At 42.5% G+C, this 17,877-nt stretch overlaps 3 protein-coding genes across 4 annotated transcripts; 1 reads left to right on the top strand and 2 right to left on the bottom strand.

The window, feature by feature from the left end:
• Window positions 1-2,324: 2,324 nt before the first annotated feature.
• On the bottom strand, window positions 2,325-5,883 carry si:ch211-227n13.3. Of its 2 annotated transcripts, none has more exons than XM_041949812.1 (6): window positions 5,801-5,883; window positions 4,969-5,035; window positions 4,355-4,815; window positions 4,035-4,110; window positions 3,788-3,916; window positions 2,325-3,696 (listed from the first exon to the last, which is right to left on the bottom strand). In XM_041949812.1, the coding sequence occupies exons 3-6, from the start codon at window positions 4,779-4,781 to the stop codon at window positions 3,288-3,290; spliced, it is 1,041 nt and encodes a 346-aa protein (XP_041805746.1). In that variant the 5' UTR covers window positions 4,782-4,815; window positions 4,969-5,035; window positions 5,801-5,883; the 3' UTR covers window positions 2,325-3,287. The 2 variants fall into 2 exon arrangements, with proteins under 2 accessions (XP_041805746.1, XP_041805745.1); XM_041949811.1 differs by having other exon boundaries at window positions 4,955-5,035; window positions 5,706-5,837.
• Window positions 5,884-7,391: 1,508 nt separating this feature from the next.
• Window positions 7,392-11,482, top strand: LOC121614511 (UDP-glucuronosyltransferase 1A1-like). The gene is made up of 9 exons (XM_041948410.1): window positions 7,392-7,940; window positions 8,555-8,618; window positions 8,700-8,848; window positions 9,016-9,143; window positions 9,704-9,797; window positions 9,989-10,114; window positions 10,207-10,294; window positions 10,839-11,058; window positions 11,212-11,482. The coding sequence occupies exons 1-9, from the start codon at window positions 7,407-7,409 to the stop codon at window positions 11,480-11,482; spliced, it is 1,674 nt and encodes a 557-aa protein (XP_041804344.1). The 5' UTR covers window positions 7,392-7,406.
• Window positions 11,483-11,627: 145 nt separating this feature from the next.
• LOC121614512 (NADH dehydrogenase [ubiquinone] 1 beta subcomplex subunit 3-like) lies at window positions 11,628-16,277 on the bottom strand. The gene is made up of 3 exons (XM_041948412.1): window positions 16,234-16,277; window positions 11,971-12,099; window positions 11,628-11,863 (listed from the first exon to the last, which is right to left on the bottom strand). Exons 1-3 carry the CDS (start codon window positions 16,260-16,262, stop codon window positions 11,713-11,715), a joined length of 309 nt encoding a protein of 102 aa, XP_041804346.1. The 5' UTR covers window positions 16,263-16,277; the 3' UTR covers window positions 11,628-11,712.
• Window positions 16,278-17,877: the final 1,600 nt, after the last annotated feature.

Genomic DNA, 17,877 nt, shown 5'->3' with positions numbered 1-17,877 from the left:
GAGTGCACTGCATGAATTGTTTTGGCCCTGAGACCTCTGGTTTGTGATTAGCAGGGTCTATTGGCAATAGGAAGGACTGCCGTGGAGAATCAGACAATGTGTGGTGTGTGTGTGTGTGTGTGTGTGTGTGTGACAGCATCTTTCCAGGCTCCATGCTCTGTTAAATCAGGACAAGCAGCAGCTTTCCGCACTCACAGGGCTGTGAACATGCTTGCATTTGCGTCACTGTCTTGTGTGATGCCTGCAAGCTGATGTGGTTGTGAACATGCATGAGAGGAAGACGGAGACGCAGGTGGAGGAGACGTGGTATTCTGCAAGCGAATGGGAGATGATTATCAGCTCCGTTCTGGTAGAGCTGCAGGACTCCCTTCAATGAACCATGAGTGTGTGTTTGTGATATGAGTGTGTCAACTCTCTGAGAGCAAAACAACTAATGTTTCAACACCAACGCCTGCAGGAACACATCCCCTCCTGTTATGGAGCGTGATCCTGGATTCTGAAAGTGTTAAAACCAAATTTAAAGGATGCTTTTTGAAAATGATTGAATATTGAATTTAGAAATGGCAAATCAATTTGAAAACTTTCACATATTATTTTAATTGACTGGTGTGTCAATCACAATCCATTCTTCCTGCTTTAACATGGATAGTTTCCATTTTATGGCTGTTTTAATTTAAAGGCCTGGAAGCAGCACAGAGCCACAGCTGGAGCTCCGATTGGCTGGCTGCTGTGAGTTCAGCCTGACCAATCAGAGCATCTACTGCTGTGAGCTTCATTTTCAGGTGGCACACTGTAAACATCTGGTGGTGGAAAGATGACATGTCAGGTGATGTGATTCCATTTTGAAATTTACTTAGTAACTCATCAGTTCAGTTTTAATGACATTTCATTGTAATCAATGCACTAACTGATGCTAATTAAAGTCTGTCCTCCACCTCCGTGTGTGCGGCCCGGCATTTCCTGGCTTTGAACTGGCAGTTCTGACTGTGACGCTCCATCCTCTCCCAATACATTAATCCCATAAGAAAACAGCAACACACCCCCACCCTCAAAAAAACTCAGTCAAACCTCCAGCGCTGAACCCTCGGTCTCTTATCTCTTTTTCTCATTTTCCCCACCCTTCCTCCACCTTCGCTGGTATCAGCACAGACATCTCAAAAATAACACTGCTGTTTCAAACCCCTCAGATGTGGAACACTTACTCGTGTAAAAAGAGCTGTTCCTGGTACGTCCTTAGCAAAGTTCTCCAGATAACTAGGTCAACGTTCTTCTGGGAACAGGCGCCTGTACTAACAGTGTTAACCAGGGTTGTGCTGCTGAGCTTTTCTTTTTAAAAGCCAACATTTTCAGCAGAGAACAGGTGTAAATAATTACATTCATTAAAGGCTGCATTCTATTTAGATGCGCTGGGTCCATGACTCTACTTATTGTGCATACTGGTGCACTGGGACACTAACTGACTCACTGTTAATGTAATTACAACTGTGCTTTTCCTGCTGTGATAAGTCAGTGTTCTGTATTAAGGCACACTTAACAGCTCAGGGCCGACATACTGGAGTGCTGATGATGTGCTAAGTGGCGCCATCATGTGGCCTTTTGGAAGAAGGGTTTTTCACAGCACATAACCTGTGAGAACACTACCAACTAAACAAGCGAATCCTTTTTTTTTTTTTTTTTGCAAATTACTTGACTTATAATTCACTAAAGCACAATACCACTAGGTCAGGTGTTTGTCAACACTATTTTGACTGTGGCTTTAAATGGCTTGGAAAGTTCAGAAGGCGATGTCATGGCTTTAGAAGGCTCTGATTATTGGAGTCAACTGGAGGAGCATCTGAGGATGCATCTTAAGGCCTGCCTTCAAACTCAGTGCCTCTTTGCATGACATCATGGAAAAAGCAAAATAAACCAGCCAAGACCCCTGAAAAAAAATTGTGGACCTCCACAAGTCTGGGTCATCCTTGGGAGCAATTTCCAAATGTGTGAAGGTAACAAGTTCATCTGTACAAACAGTAGTAGACAAGTGTCAACACCACGGGACCATTTAGCCATCATACGGCTCAGGAAGAAGACATGTTCTGTCTCATAGAGATTAACGTACTTTGGAGCGAAAAGTATAAATCAATCCTACAACAGCAAAGCACCTTGTGAAGAATCTGTATCACAGCAAAACTGTCCTATAGTGACATAACCTGAAAGGCAGCTCAGCACGAAGGAAGCCACTGCTCCAAAACAGTCATAAAAAAAGCCAAACTACGGTTTGCAACTGCACATGAGCACAAAGATGGTACTTCTTGGAGAAGTGTCCTCAGGTCTGATGACACACAAATTGAACAATTTGGCCATAATGACAAGACAAAGAAAATTTATGTGGAAATACTGAAGCAACAGCGCAAGACATCAGCCAGGAAGGTAAAGCCTGGTCACACATGGGTCTATGGACAATGAATACTTTCAAATTTGTGACAAAGCTGCTTAAAAACAATAAAGTCAAGGTATTGGAGTGGCCGTCACAAAGCCCTGACCTCAATCCAATAGAAAATCTATGGGCAGAACTGAAAAAGCAGTGCAAACAAGGAGGCCTAAAAACCTGACTCTGTTAAAGCCGTTGTGTTGGGAGGAAAGAGACAAAATTCCAGCAACTTATTATGAAAGGCTTCTGGAAGAGTAGCCAAAATGTCTGACCCAGGTTAAACAATTTAAAGGCAATACTACCAAATACTAAAAGTACGTCGTCCACTTCTGAGCCACTGGGAATGTGATGAAAGAAACAAAAGCAGAAATCAATCAATCATTCTCTCGATTATTCTGACATCACACTCTTAAAATAAAGTAGTGATCTAACTGACTTAAGATGGGGAATGCTTACCAGGATTAAATGTCAGGAGTTGCGAGTTTAAATGTATTTAGCTGAGGTGTATGTAAACTTCCAACTTCAAGTGTACAATTTCAAACAGAATTCATGTAAAAAATAACACACATACATTCAGTTATCCTGTATGAAACTTTAAATGCCATTTTGTAATTCAAGAAAAAATAAATAGCATGCAAGTGTGTGGAACTGACCAGAACTTGCAAATAAACTGTCTTTGACTCCAACAAATAGGTATACAACTCCATGGCAAAAAGTATTTGCAGACTGATATTCAGAACAGGAATAATAGCCAGGCTGAAGATCAACAAAAACATCACAAATAAAAGCTGCATCAGCACTTGAATATAGCGATTAAACTTCATCTTTAAAAAAAAAAAAGAGAGAGAGAGAGAGAGAAAGTCGAGTCACCTCACTAACGTGTTTCTCTGACAATCATGCTGCTGTTGCCACGCAACTGGGCCAGCAAGTTTCTGAATCCACAAGTCTTGTTTTGTGCTTTCTGACTGGGTGTGACCCCTTTCAGCTTGGTGGTTTCCAGGGGGGCTGCAGAGGGAAAGAACTCAGTAGTGAGATCTGCGCTGGCTGGATCGTCGATTTCTTGCTCCCCACACTCTTCAAAACCAGGACTGCCACTGTGACCACTGGGTGGGTGAAGACTGTCGTTTACAGTCCAGCCAGTACTGATGTGTTGGGGGTGATTGTTGCTGTGGAGACGCTGCAGCTTGGCGACGCGAGGACCCTGAGAATCATCTCTCGTCCTCTTCCTCCTGTTCTTCTTCCTCTCCTTTTTCACTGGAACTCTGAGAAGCCGTCGAAGGTTCCTGAAACAACAAACGCAGCACGTTCAAGTCATTTTCGATGTAAACAGGCTTACTGATCTACTTGCGTGTTATGTGAACACAGATGCATTACCTCTGAAGGAACGTGTGTGGTCTTGAGCAAGCTGATGGCTCTCCCTCTCCCACATGTTCAACAGTTCGCTTTGCCTTGTTCTTGATCTGAAGTCTTTTTTTGACCAGCTGTATGTGGGTCAAAAGCTTTCTGACAAAACAGAGAGATGCAGTTATAATCAGCCTACAGCACATGAATCTGTGTGGCTACTGGTGTTCCACCTTAAAGTCAGCAACCGTACTCATACTGCACACACAAGCAGTCTTACCCTCTTATATTAGACTGCCTCCTCGGCCTCCAGTTCTTCTTTAGGACCCACTGGTCACATGTCAGGGATTTAGGATCTGGGGAACAAATCAGAAAGCGATGCATCTGTGCACTGAATGAAGACTAACCCGCCAGAACACAGGCAGCAGTCAACTCCTCCGACTGCTGAGCGGAGAATGTGTGAATGTGGAAGCTATTCAACATCAAAACACTGGGGTGAAACCAGTAATGACAGAGGCTTCGGGGAAAAAAGACACACAGACATTGCTGTAGCAGCGACCCAATTACCCAAGACAGACGTTACATTGTCTGTGCACTCACCATTGTCGAGGAGTTTATTTTTAATCGGTGCTTTCATCCTCTTTGCCTTCTGGTAGAGTTTCTGGCAGGCTGAGCACATGCCCTGCAAGGGCCTCGGTTTCTTAGGAGCGATGTTGTGTAGGAGGGAAGGACCAGAAGCTATGCTGCTGGAAACAGAGGAACTGTCTTCATCCAACTCTTCCACTCCTTCATCAGCCACCTCAATAAACTTTCCTTCATCCTCCTCAGCATGTTTAGCATGTGTACTGTTGATGATGTCAATGATGTCACGCTTCCCTCCATCATCTGTATGAACTACGCTGTCGCCGGCTTTGGTCTTCCTCAGCCCCGTCCCCTGCCTCCTACCCCTCAACCTACGCTGGATAACTTCTTCTTTTGGGCTGGGGCTTCTCCGGGGGCTCTTCCTAGTGGTGCGTCGGGTATACATGGGTCTTTCCCCCTTCAGGCAATACTCAAAGGATCTGCGAGAGACAGTAACAACGACTACCTGTGATAAAGCATCTGTAAAGCCTAATACATTATGTGTGTGCTCACTAAGGTCTTATTTGTTAAGGCATTTACAGGATTCAAACATTTTAGAGAGCTTTCATATAGCCTTACCTATAATATTCTACCTTTATGGACGATGCATGAATGAATAACTCCAAGCCATCTGCCTCACAAAAGCTGTCAGTCACAGGCCTATCATTTGAAGATAACAAAATCAGGGGAAAGGGGAAAAACACAGCACAGTATAGGAAATATGAGCTTGTTCCTGTTTCTGTTTGATCTTAATTTTGACAGCCTTGTTCCTTTTCACATTTCTCTCTACAGTGCATACAGACGACTATGAATGGCAGCTCCGTTGTTTTCTGCTTTGAGCCACTGAAACCAAGCAGTCCTATGCTGAAGCACTACGCAGGTCTGCTGTGTGTCAGTTAGTCTGTGGTCACTTGATATAAAAACATACATCATGTAAGCACAATATCATGTGATATCAGAAAAATCTGACACTAGGTTTTCACACAGGCCCTCTCCAGAAGACAAGACCTCAAGAACATGTAACGTTAATGCTAATGATGGAGAGATCTTACGATGCCTATTGTTGTGGCTACCATGTTAATATTGAAGATTTAAAAACTACGTTAGCTCGAAATTGTAAACAAACGGATATACGCAAGTGAGCCTGGGGCCACCGACCCGTGTTGGTGGTGATCTGAAGTTAGGTTTGAACACACCCGACCCGTCTTTAGCCAATTTTAGCATCCTGTCCTGTCTAGCAAGCCAGACTACAATAAACAACAACAGACTTCAGGCTACATCAGCGCTGAGATAGTCACTCAGCATTTAAAGCTTTGGCTTTAAAACTTACTTCGTCTCAGTCCTTTCACCGTTAACGTGATTTGACATGTTCACGGCTGTTTTAACCTCCAACTAGCTAAAACGACAACATAGCGAAGCGCTTACTTGTTCACATACTGACTCGCGCCACAGCGAGCTCGCGTAAGGCTGTGTCTTGTTGAGCTCGAGCACACACAGTAGTCTCGAGGATAGCCGAGTTGAAGATGCGCGCGCGGGCGGAAGGGGACTAGTTGTTGTGCTTCGTCTTCTTCTTCTTTGGAGATTTAAGGCGGTTCGCCTCCATATGTGCTGCATTAGCGCCACCTATTGCATTATAACAGCTTAACCGTGAAAATTATTCACAGTGTCCACTCTAAGTGATGACATTCATGACGTTGTCCATCTTATGCAATAGACCCACGCTCTTTCTCAGATATATCCGCCATATTCAGGAATATCCTGGCAGCATCCAGCATCATCCTCATTATTTCTGACCTCTCTTTCAATTCAACAGCACAGTTTGTATAATGGGCTGCTAACAACACTAACTGGATGGAGCGTTTGGATAATAGAAACTGTGTTTACACCAGTCATTTAACACAGCACAAATTTGACGAAGGTTAGCTAGCCTGTCTCCTTCATGCCACCTTAATGTTATTTAAGAGGAATTGTGCTGGTTAAACAAAGGGTAAGTTCCAAATTTAAAAAAGGAAAACATTAACCTGAACAAAAGATTACCTTTGTTCTCCACTTTCTGTGTAACTCAAGCAACATATGTTAAATGTAATAAACCTGCCATTGAACCGTCATACTACCTGGCTCCAGGCTTTCTGTATGTCAGTTGTGGTAATTTGATAAAGCACAACTCGTTTTAGCACAATCGGCCTGCAGACATGTTGTCATTGCACGGCTGAAAATGCACAGGTAAAAATGGTAAAATGGGGCATGGCTGCCTACTTCAGTATAACAGAGCCTTCATTCATATTAGGCCTAATAGTTACGTCTGTGACTTTCCTACTATGCAAGTTAAAATGTCTGTCTTGAAAAGGCAAATGCAGGACCCAGTTCCAAATAAATTTCCAACTAATGAAATGACCAGAAAACAGCTGTTGGTTGCTAATCCACACTTGCAGATCTCACTGCTGCCAGGTCGGCCCACTACCTTTTACATGTTGTAGCACACTGGATCAGAAATCTAGAGAAACAGGCTCAATTGGCATTAGTGTTGTATGAGAAATCCTCAGTTTTCTTTTTGTGAGATTGAGAATTGTTCTGTCTTGCATAGACAGGATTGCAGAGCAGGTAAACAGGTTTAAACTGTATAGTACTTCATATACTTTCTTGCGTCGTGGAGTTTGGGACCATGCCTGAATATATGGATTCATGTCCAAATTAAATATTACTGGTGTTAATTGATCGGACCAGGACTATTCAGTTATTGTTTACACACTGAGACAGTGAACTTAAAAGGGGATTCCTGATCACTGTAAAAAGCAAAGAAGAATGGGATTACTACAATGCATGACACAGCAATCTGCCATTTAAAGAAGTCCAAACTCCGATTAAAGCAGGGACTTTGAACACAACTCTGGTAATTCACAGAGGAGTCGCAGCAACACAAACAGAGCATGACAGTGGGTGTTGAGGGGGGAGGGGTTTACGAGAGCATGCAAAGAACAGAGGAGGAGGCCTCAGTGATTTAGTGGGCTGAAGACACAGAGGACAGAGGACAATGTGGAAAGCAGCATTACTTGTGTCCCTGCTGCTATACATGGACATGCAGGTGAATGGTGCCGCAGATGAGACGACGGCGTCAGTGGCAGAAAACTCCAGACCAGAGAAGAAAGTGAGGACAGAGGAGGCCGAAGCCACTAACACCATTCCTGCAAGCAACACCGTCTCTTCAGGTTTTCTGGGCAACTTGCTGGTGGTGCCAATGGATGGGAGTCACTGGATGGATTTAAAGGCCCTTGCCCAAGAAATGGGGCGCCGTGGCCACCGGGTCACTGTGGTGATACCTGAGATCAGCATGAGGATGGGTCCAGGGAAACACTATGACACTGTGACCTACCCTGTTCCTTATGACAAGTCCCATTTAGTTTCTGCCATGGATTCAAACAAGGACTTCATGCAAAAATCGACACAGTCTTTCACGGAGAAGATAAAAATGCGATACTCACAATTCCAGAAAATTTCAGGTATAATCCACTCCACTGCCGAAAGCCTACTTTTCAATGCCAGCCTCATCTCACACCTGGCACAGCAGGTGAGTACAAATACAGAGGCTGAACACAACATCAGGATCAGCTGTGAAATCAAATGAAATTCAATAATATAGCTTTGCACTTTATACTAAATTAGTTAGGCATTGCTGTTTTGGATTGCATCATACATACATAAGTGTTCATGGTATTGTGCACAAGTCATATATCTACTGAAGATAGGACAGTGGCAGAGGGAGTGTTCACTGATGTACTGATGCGAAAGTACTGCAAAAATTTATTTAAAGTTTTTGTGAAATTTTGTGAAATACTGGAGAATTGTACCCATATGTACCTCAAACAGTTATTTCAATGAAACCGTGAGAGAAGTTTATGGTGAAAATGTCAACTCACATCTGAAACTGCTTTTTTGTAAGGAGTCACAAGCCAAGAAGGCTAGAAGCCAGTGGTTTAATCTTTGACAAGTCATTGTAATTTATGAGTTTATTATACTGTTAGTGTGTTTCATGTCAGATCTTAAACTATTGCTATCAGACAAGCATAGTCGAGTAAAAAGTATAATATAATCCTCTGAAAGTGGAGTTGATTGATGATTAGTTTGCGCTTGCTGTTTGAGATTCATCCCTTTCTCCTACTTTTCCATTTTTTCACTCTGCAGGAATTTGATGCTGTCTTAACAGACCCTTTTGTGCCCACGGGCTCGTTAATAGCTCGGAAATTAGGTGAGTTCTGCCACACTTGGACTGTCTGTGTTCTTACATGTCTGCACATTTTCTTAGCGGTGTATGCTTGATCATTTTCAGGTATCCCCACCATTAACCTGCTGAGGGGGATTCCATGTTCGCTGGATATTAAGTCTGCAGGCTGCCCCTCCCCGCCCTCGTATGTCCCTCGCTTCTTCACCGGATACATCGATAAGATGAACTTCAAGGAGAGGACTTTCAACACTTTGGTGAGCACTCATAACCATATACTGCACGCATGGGCAGGAGCATGCCAAGAAGGGTGGTCATGTTTTTATCCTGTCAAGTAAAACCACATAAGCTACAGATATTTTGACAAACACATCACCTCCCTTTGTGAAATTGTTGATTATTTTATGATGCCTCTGACCTACAGGTGGCTTTAATGGAGCCGCTGCTATGCCGACTGCTGTACTGGCACTTTGACCACATAGCCAGTCAGTTCCTGGGAGAGGAGGTGGGCATAGCTGAGGTGCTGTCAGACTCTGCTATCTGGCTGCTGAGGTAACATTGTATATGTTATACTGTGACATCTCGGAGAAGACTGTCTTGACTGTCCTGTGCACAAGTAGTAACACACACATACTGACACACTAATAAACAGCAGAGGAATATAATGAAAATGTACTTTTACTGGTACTCAGTGGCGTGCACAGACTTTTTGAAGGGCAGGGGTGAAAAGGACTTCACTTGAGCATGCATTTTGGCGTCCCAGAGGGCACTTTAACACGTGTTTTGGCATCCAAGAGGACACTATAGCACGCGTTTTGGCGTCCAAGAGGGCACTTTAGCACGCGTTTTGGCATCCAAGAGGGCACTTTAGCACGCGTTTTGGCTCCCAAGAGGGCACTTTAATGCGCGTTTTGGCTCCCAGGGGGCAGTTTAGCACGCGTTTTTCAACAATTGGGCCACAAGGGGGGGGGGCAGTCGCCCCCCCTGCCCCCCCTCTGTGCACGCCACTGCTGGTACTGCTGTTTGATACCATTAATCAGAGTGGGAGAAAAGAAGATCATAGATTATTTGTCTCATATTCACATAAATCTTATGATTCTGTGTTTAAACAGGTTTGACTTCATACTGGAGGTCCCACGCCCTCTCATGCCTAACATGGTACCAGTTGGTGGAATCAACTGCAACGTGAGAAATCCTCTGCCTGAAGTAAAGCCCCCCCCCCCCTTTTTTTTTTAAAGAATTTTGATAAAAAACAATTAACATTTAGATTTTCTTTCACTTTCTTCTTACTTTATCTCACTTCTTTCAATGCAGGGAGATAGTGAGATAGATAGAAAAAGAGAGGTGGATGTCCGACCCAAATATGTGTGTGTGTGTGTGTGTGTGTGTGTTTGCAGGATTTGGAGCCCTGGGTGTCAGGAGAGCATGGGTTTATAGTGTTCACTCTGGGCAGCATGATGTCAGATATGCCAGAAGAGATAACCTTGGTCTTCATAGAAGCCTTCAGACAGATTCCACAGAAGGTACAGGAATATACACAGTGTGAACACATATTGAAATGCATTTCAAATCAATGCAACCATCAAAAAGCACTGAATGACCCTTCTTTTATTAGGTAATATGGAGGTACACTGGGCATGTTCCCGACAATGTCCCTGAAAATGTGAAGATGATGGAATGGGTGCCTCAGAATGACCTACTGGGTCAGTAAACCTGCTGGGACACATCTTGAACACTTCTCAAAACTGACCAATTACGTGTTGCATACCTTAATATGAGTCGTTAATTTGTTATGGATGAACAAAACTTCATACTAACCCTAACCCTCAAGTAAAAACTACATCAGTAGTCATGTCTCCCCTAAAATATTTGGTTACCACTACTATTTTGAGGTGGTTTGGTCTGGGGGTGTGTATTCAGCAGCACAAGTGCTACTGAAGGCTCATTAAAATATGATAAGAATATTATAGGAACACTACAGGCAGCAGTGTGTCTCTATGATCCTCTCACTCCTCTGCTATTACACGTTGCTACTTGTCATTTTCATCATGAAAGTGACAGTACTGGATAGAGTATATAGGCTATAACAAAGTATAGAATTGAGGGTTTTAGTATGTAGTTCAAGAATATTATAGATCCAAGATAACAAGGGGGGATGCAGTTTGGTCATTTCACAAGGGGGCTAGCATTCCCCCTAATATCACCTTCTGCATAACATCTGGCACCTTTGTGCATGTTTTGTGTTAGCACATCCTGGAGCTCGGGCTTTCATCACACATGCTGGCTCACATGGTCTCTTTGAGGGACTGTGTCACGCCGTTCCCATGGTGATGGTGCCAGTTGCAGGGGACCAGCCAGACAACGCGCGGAGGATGGCGAGAAACGGAGTAGGAGTCGTGCTGGATATTACTTTGATGACGACAGAGAACCTTCTTCAGGGGCTGAAGGATGTCATCAGTGACACCAGGTGAGGGGGTCCGGTCAATCATGATATGGCTCTCAGTTACAGTCTGTTGTAGAAAGAAGCTCCTCAAATATTGGTGCTGATGATGAAAATATTGAATCTGCTTTTCAAACTATCTACTTCACTTCCATGTTGTATTCTTCAACTTATGTGCAGGTATAAAGAGAATATGCAGAAGCTGTCAGCTCTCCATAAAGACCGACCAGTTGACCCCCTCGACCTTTCAGTGTACTGGACAGAATTTGTGATGCGGCACAAAGGGGCAAAACATCTCAGGTCTGCTGTCCATGACCTCAACTGGATCCAGTACTTCTGCCTGGATGTAATAGCACTACTGGCTTCTGTAGTGCTGGTTTTTGTAATACTGACAGTAAAATGCTTGAAACTATGCCTCCGGAAACTGAGCAGGAAGAGGAAGCAGGACTAACCTGGTGCTACATTTGCACCTTTATCTCAGCAATGACACTGTCTGTGAAGGGAGATTAAAAGCTAATCATTGTCATCAAAATATCAGTGCAAATTAAAGTTGGCTGTAGTTTAAAGGAATGAGAAGAATAACGCAAACCATGGGGTGATCGGAAAAACATTTAATAAACAGAAAATACAGAATATTATTAGAATGCATTATGGTCTGGGCTTGAGGGACAGTGATGAGCATTAGTGGCCCCCTTTCTTTGGAGGGAACAGGGCGTACTCTACAGCCAGAGCAACAGTAAAGGCAGCAAAGCCCCACTTGAATCCCTTCAGTAGCACATCAGACAGAGTCACAGCGCGAGCGAAGCCGCCTGAGTATCTCCAAGCCTCGTTACTGCAGAGGGAGAGTGACAGCGACAGGACAGGAAGACGGGGAGAAGGGTCAGAAATATGAATAATGAAAATATCAGCTACACATATCTCATAGGTATAAATACTGACCGTGCCCATGGATCCTTGAGACCCCTGGCTGCCAGCCTCTGCTGTGTGAACTCCAAAGGTGTTCCCTCCGCCTTCCACTGCCGCCAGTCTGGCATGGATGTCTTGCTGTGGCCGTGGTCACCTCCCATGCTGAAAATAGATGCAGATATATGTATGGGTTTTTAATGGTGATTACGTATTAGCTTGCTGGTAGACACCTCATCCTGTGCCTCTCATATTATCATTTATCTGGATACATCCGTAATTGTGTGAGTCACAGAAATTAGCCACGATAAATCTCAGAGTTAAAAGTGAAAATACAAGACATGTACACACCATACATGAACTGTTTCACAAGCTGCATTTCCATACCTGAACCACAACACAGATTGCAACCTACAACCGATTACCTCTTTGGTTTTCTTCTTATGTCTTGTTAAGAAATGTAAATTAGATCAAAATATTCCTACTGTGGAGGCAAACAAACTGAATTTTGGTGATCAAACTGTCTTTCCTGGTCAACTATGATTTCTTTTCAACCCAAGCTGCTGCTCATTTCTGTCATGTAAATGTAACATACTCTGCAAAAGGCTCAGACATTACAATTGTGATTACATGACAGTGCCATCTCAGAACACATTAAATGCTGCTGTCTCTCTGCATTACACTGGCTCAGCACACATATTTGGTATTTTAGTTTCTCAGGATGCATGGATGCAGGATTCTAATCAAGCTGATGTGGGAGTAAATGGAGAAAAACTGTGATAAACTGAAGTTTGTTGGGCTGGCACTGTTGAAGTCTCAAGTCTGACTTTTAAATAAAAAATTCAAATAAAAACAACATTTTTCTTCCACAAGATGCGACAAACTGTAATGCAGTGATTGTTGGCCCTTTATCTGTGTCTGCACTCAAGCGAAATCAAACAATTTTGCAAAAAAAAAAAAAAGTAGTGTATAACACACATAGTTACAACCGCGAATGTGTCATCAGATCAGAGATCTTCTTCTTTGGAGATTTATGGCGGTTCCCATCCATATGTGCTGCATTAGCGCCACCTATTGCATTATAACTGCCTAACCGTGAAAATTATTCAGTGTCCACTCTCAGTGATGCCATTCATTACGTTGTCCATCTAATACCCCAGACCCAATAAATCCTTCCCTCAGTGCATTACCAAGATCTTCCTCAGATATATCCACCACGTTCAGGAATCTCCTGGCAGTGTCCAACATCATCCTTATTATTTCTGACCTCTCCTGCAATTCAACAGCACAATTTGTAAAATGGGCCGTTAGCGAACCGGACTGGACAGAGCGTTTGGATAATAGAAACTGTGTTTATCCAAGTCGTTTAACAGGCCGCGTTCAAAACCAAAACATGTTTGACGAAGAATGTAAATTTGACAAAGGTTAACCAGCCTGTCTCCTTCATGCCACCTGTAGGCAACTATCCTGATCCACTTAGGTGCTGAGATGCTGAATGAGGGGGAAAAAAACATATTATTATTGATTATTGTTATTTATTAGTGATTAAAAACAGAGCACTTGCATCAGAAAGGCAGGAATTCCATCTACAACAAACTCAAGCAGTCAGTAAAAAGTAGCACTTCCCGTTCACCCCCTCTCAGTTCAAAACCCAAACACCAGGTGAGCAGCTGACTATACCATCTCTGATGCTGACAAACCACCACCACGTGACCCTCCTACCCCGATGTGACAATGCAATAATACAACAATAAATTGTTATTATTGGCTATAGCTGCCACAAAGAGCTGGCCTCTTCATTCCAGCGCCTAATCATTACCATCACTACATAGCAATAACAGAATATTAACCATATCAAAATTCATGTAACATACAAAATATAAACAGTACAATGCAATTCCCTGTTTTGTTTTGTTTTTTACAATATTTGCTCTTTTCAACACAAGGCAATTTTCTTCTTAACCCAAAATGTCCATCATCTATTATGTGAGTTCTTGATTAATTCTTCCTTTAAGCCAAGAAAAGTCATGTCAGGACAGAGGTCACTAGCACTTGTCCTTTCTTCAGAGTGAATAACCACTCAAGTCAAGTCAAACAAGCAAAAACAAACAAAGGTGAAGCCAAAAAAACAGACTTCACAACAATGCAGACTCCTGAAGAAGGCAAATCTTGGTCACAGGCCAGGTCTTGATGCAGACCTGCCGTACAAGTCCTTTTCGATATGGCACTACCTCCGTAATCCTTCTGATGATGCAGGAATTCCGAGGTGCAGAATCATCCACTATAAGCAGTATGTCCCCAGGGATGAAGTCACGCTTAACCGTTGCCCATTTTTGTTGCTCCTGTAGCTGTGGCAAATATACCTTCATCCACCTTTTCCAAAACAGGTCAGAAATGTATTGTACCTGCTTCCATCTCCGGCGTGCATAACTGTCATCCGGGTGGAAGACTGGGCTTGGATTTGAGAAGAAGAAGGTGGTTGGGTGTTAATGCTTCCAAGTTGTTTGGATCTGTGGATTCTTTGGCAAGCGGTCTGCTGTTCAGAATTGATACCACCTACAGTCCCTCCTCATCCAGATTTTGAATTCTCAGCATGGAATTGATAATCTTCCTGATGGAGCGAATTAACCTCTCACAAGCTCCACCATGATGCAATCCAGTAGGAGGGTAAAAGGTCCACTTGATTCCTTTCAAGAAGAGTGCATCATTGATTTGCTCCAGGCTCCATCTCTCAATGGCTTGTTTCAATTCACGCTCTGCCCCGACGAAATTAATGCTGTTGACCTGCCCTCTTCTGGCAATAAAGCGCCATAAATCATTGATGAACAAATCTGTGTCCAGAGGTGAAGCAACTTGGATGTGCACTGCTCTTACTGCCAAACATGTGTAGATGACTTCAGATCTTTTCACCAGACTCCTCCCACGCTTGATATCAAAAGGTCCAAAGTAGTCAACTCCAACATAACTGATGGGAGGTTCATCGGCGGAAACTTCTAATAGGCAAATCTGCCATTTGCTGTTGTCCTGCAGCTCCATGGAACTGGCGCCAATGACACACTTAGCCAAAACTTTCCTCATGGCAACACTAGCTGAAGGACTCCAATAGCGCTGCCGCAGCCTTGACAGCGCATGGTTTTAGCCACCATGGCCAACCTCCTGATGGTTATGCTGAGTTCTGAGATGTGAAGGTCTTAGCTATTATAGCTGGGTGTTTAGACTCCTCAGGCATGGCAGCTTCGCCCTCCAACTCTCAATATCTCATCCTCCAATATGGGACTGAGCTTGTATATGTGGCTATTTCCTTTCACTCACTCTCCCTTTTGCAGACACGCTAATTCTTCTGGGAGCCTTTTTCCTTGACAAAACTTGATTATTTACAGTTCAGCTTCTCTGATCTCTTCCACTGAAAGAGAACCATGACTGGACTTGTTTACGTGCACCTCCTTGTTGAGAGTATCCACTTGTGCTGAGTCAGGCGAAGATTAAGACAGGTGTTCAACAATTTCCAATTTCTTTCTGATATTCACAAGTGAGGTCTTGAGCCTTAGAATCCAGGCTATCACTCTTGTGTCCATGATGAGCTGTGATTTATCAAATATATCACAGCATCATCCTCCTCTTGTTCCCTGGAAACAATGGCACCCGACACCTTAAGTTCTGGGTCTCCGGATGGGAGTTCTTTCAAGCTTTCTGGATTGACAGGCCACATTTCCTCTGACTGTACAAGAAATGAGGGACCAGATAGCCACACCTCATTTTTCAGGAAAATCTTCGTCCTTCAACCCCTGGGGGCAAGGTGCTGGATTATCTATAGTAGACACATGTCTCCATTGCGATGGATCAGACATCTTGAGGATTTTTGAGGTTTCGTTCTCCATATGTTTCAAAACAATAGTACTGTCTGACCAAAAAACTGAGACTTGCAGTTGCAGCCTCAGCTCCCGCTTCCATAACTTATCCATGCGAGCTGCCATCACCGCTGCTGTCAGCTCCATACGTGGAATCATCACAGGCTTAAGAGGTGCCACGCTGGACTTTCCCACGATGAAGGCAGTTGGTGTCTGGCCTTGCTGGTTGTTCAACCGCAGGTAAGTGACGGTACCGATGGTACAGACTGGGATACTACCTGGCTCCAGGCTTTCTGTATGTCAGATGTGGTAATTTGATAAAGCACAACTTGTTTTAGAATACAGTAGATTATGTGAGCAAAATCGGCCTGCAGACATGTCGTCATTACACAGCTGACAATGCACAGGTAAAAATGATAAAAAGAGGCATGGCTGAATTCCATTTAGCTACCTGAGTTTCAGGTTCCTGGTAGTCTGCATGCTGGTTCACTGAGACACTTCAGTAGAAGAGAGCCTTAATAAATGTTAGGCCTATTAGTTACTTCTGCGATTTTCCTACTATAGGTCAAAATGTCTGTCTTGAAAAGGCAAATGCAGGACCCAGTTCCAAATAAATTTTCAACTAATCAGATTACCAGAAAACAGCTGTTGGTTGCTAATCCACACTTGCAGATCTCACAGTTGCCAGGTCAGTCCACCACCTTCACATGTTCTAGCACACTGGATGAGAAATCTAGAGAAACAGGCTGGATTGGCATTAGTGTCGTATTACAAATCCTCAGTTTTCTTTTTGTGAGAGTGAGAATTGTTCTGTCTTGTATAGACAGGATTGCAGAGCAGGTAAACAGGTTTAAACAGTACAGTACTTCACATTCTTTCTTGCGTCGTGGAGTTTGCGACCGTGCCTGAACATATGGATTCATGTCCAAATTAATTATTATAACTTTAAGTTTATTTCGATCACGTAAACAACAATAAAAATAAAAATAAAAGCACACATGTATACATGCATACATACATAGCTATACATACATAGTACCTATATAAATAATAATAATCATAAGGAATCATAAGGAAATAAGTGCACATTAAAAAAAACAAACAAACAAAAATAACCCACAAAACAGTAACTTCTCATAAGCAACGTAGTTTACATGCGCGAAAGGGAGTAGGAAGAAGTATAAACTTATCTAATCCTACCCCTATAATCTTAACTATTAATATGTTCTAATTAATTTCATTACTACTAATTTAATAATAATAATAATTAACACAGTAATTGATTTTCATAACACTATGTGTCATTTCCTGCCACATTTTAATTTAAATAGCAAGCAAACACCTTGTGTAAATTATTCAATGTACCTCTGGAGAATCATTTCTTTCTGTCTTTTTTTAAACAGAATTATACTTGAACTGTTTTTGATTTCAGTGCTCAGATTATTCCACAGTTTTACTCCACAAATGGTGATACAGAAACTTTTCTTTGTTGTGTGAGCTCTGCCAACCTTTAGATTTGATTTCCCTCTTAAATCATAACCTTGCTCTCTTTCATGAAACATTCTCTGAATATTTCTTGGTAGCAGATAGTTCCTTGCTTTATATAAAACTTGGGCTGTTTTATGTTCCAAAAATCAAACAGTTTTAAAGTTTTTGACTTCCAGAATAAGTCATTGGTGTGTGCCCCATAATCAACCCTGTGAATAATTCTCATTGCTCTTTTTTGTAGTATGAAAAGTGGCTGAAGTGCAGTTTTGTATGTATTTCCCCATGTCTCTGTACAGTACAGTAAATAAGGAAGAATGAGTGAATTGTACAGCATATAGAGGGATTTATGATCTAGGACATGCTTTGCTTTAACCAGAACTGAAATGCTGTGAGACAGTTTAGATTTAATATGTTTGATGTGAGATTTCCAACAAATTTTGTCATCTATTGTCACTCCCAGGAATTTATTTTGATGTACTCTTTCAATGTTTACACCATCTATTTGTATCTGTATTTGATCGTGTATTTTACAATTTCCAAATAACATGATTTTTGTTTTGTTCAGATTTAGTGAAAGTTTATTCTTATCAAACCATTTTTTGATTTT

Source organism: Chelmon rostratus, chromosome 12 (assembly GCF_017976325.1).
Source record: "Chelmon rostratus isolate fCheRos1 chromosome 12, fCheRos1.pri, whole genome shotgun sequence".
NCBI classification, from domain to species: Eukaryota; Metazoa; Chordata; class Actinopteri; order Chaetodontiformes; family Chaetodontidae; genus Chelmon; species Chelmon rostratus.
Note: the sequence above shows the minus strand (reverse complement) of the source record. Positions and strands in the feature narration are given on the sequence as shown.

What these genes read in the sequence shown, in the direction of transcription:
- si:ch211-227n13.3 (XM_041949811.1), bottom strand. Translation starts at nt 5,743, where the DNA reads ATGTCAAATCACGTTAACGGTGAAAGGACTGAGACGAA. An exon ending in GGTGAAAGGACTGAGACGAA is followed by an intron (nt 5,036 to 5,705) that starts GTAAGTTTTAAA and finishes TTCAAATGATAG; the next exon opens with GCCTGTGACTGACAGCTTTT. An exon ending in ATAAAGGTAGAATATTATAG is followed by an intron (nt 4,816 to 4,954) that starts GTAAGGCTATAT and finishes TGTCTCTCGCAG; the next exon opens with ATCCTTTGAGTATTGCCTGA.
- LOC121614511 (XM_041948410.1), top strand. Translation starts at nt 7,407, where the DNA reads ATGTGGAAAGCAGCATTACTTGTGTCCCTGCTGCTATACATGGACATG. An exon ending in GTTAATAGCTCGGAAATTAG is followed by an intron (nt 8,619 to 8,699) that starts GTGAGTTCTGCC and finishes GATCATTTTCAG; the next exon opens with GTATCCCCACCATTAACCTG. An exon ending in GATGTCATCAGTGACACCAG is followed by an intron (nt 11,059 to 11,211) that starts GTGAGGGGGTCC and finishes ACTTATGTGCAG; the next exon opens with GTATAAAGAGAATATGCAGA.
- LOC121614512 (XM_041948412.1), bottom strand. Translation starts at nt 16,262, where the DNA reads ATGCAGACTACCAGGAACCTGAAACTCAG. An exon ending in ACCAGGAACCTGAAACTCAG is followed by an intron (nt 12,100 to 16,233) that starts GTAGCTAAATGG and finishes ATCTATTTTCAG; the next exon opens with CATGGGAGGTGACCACGGCC. An exon ending in CTCAAGGATCCATGGGCACG is followed by an intron (nt 11,864 to 11,970) that starts GTCAGTATTTAT and finishes CTCCCTCTGCAG; the next exon opens with TAACGAGGCTTGGAGATACT.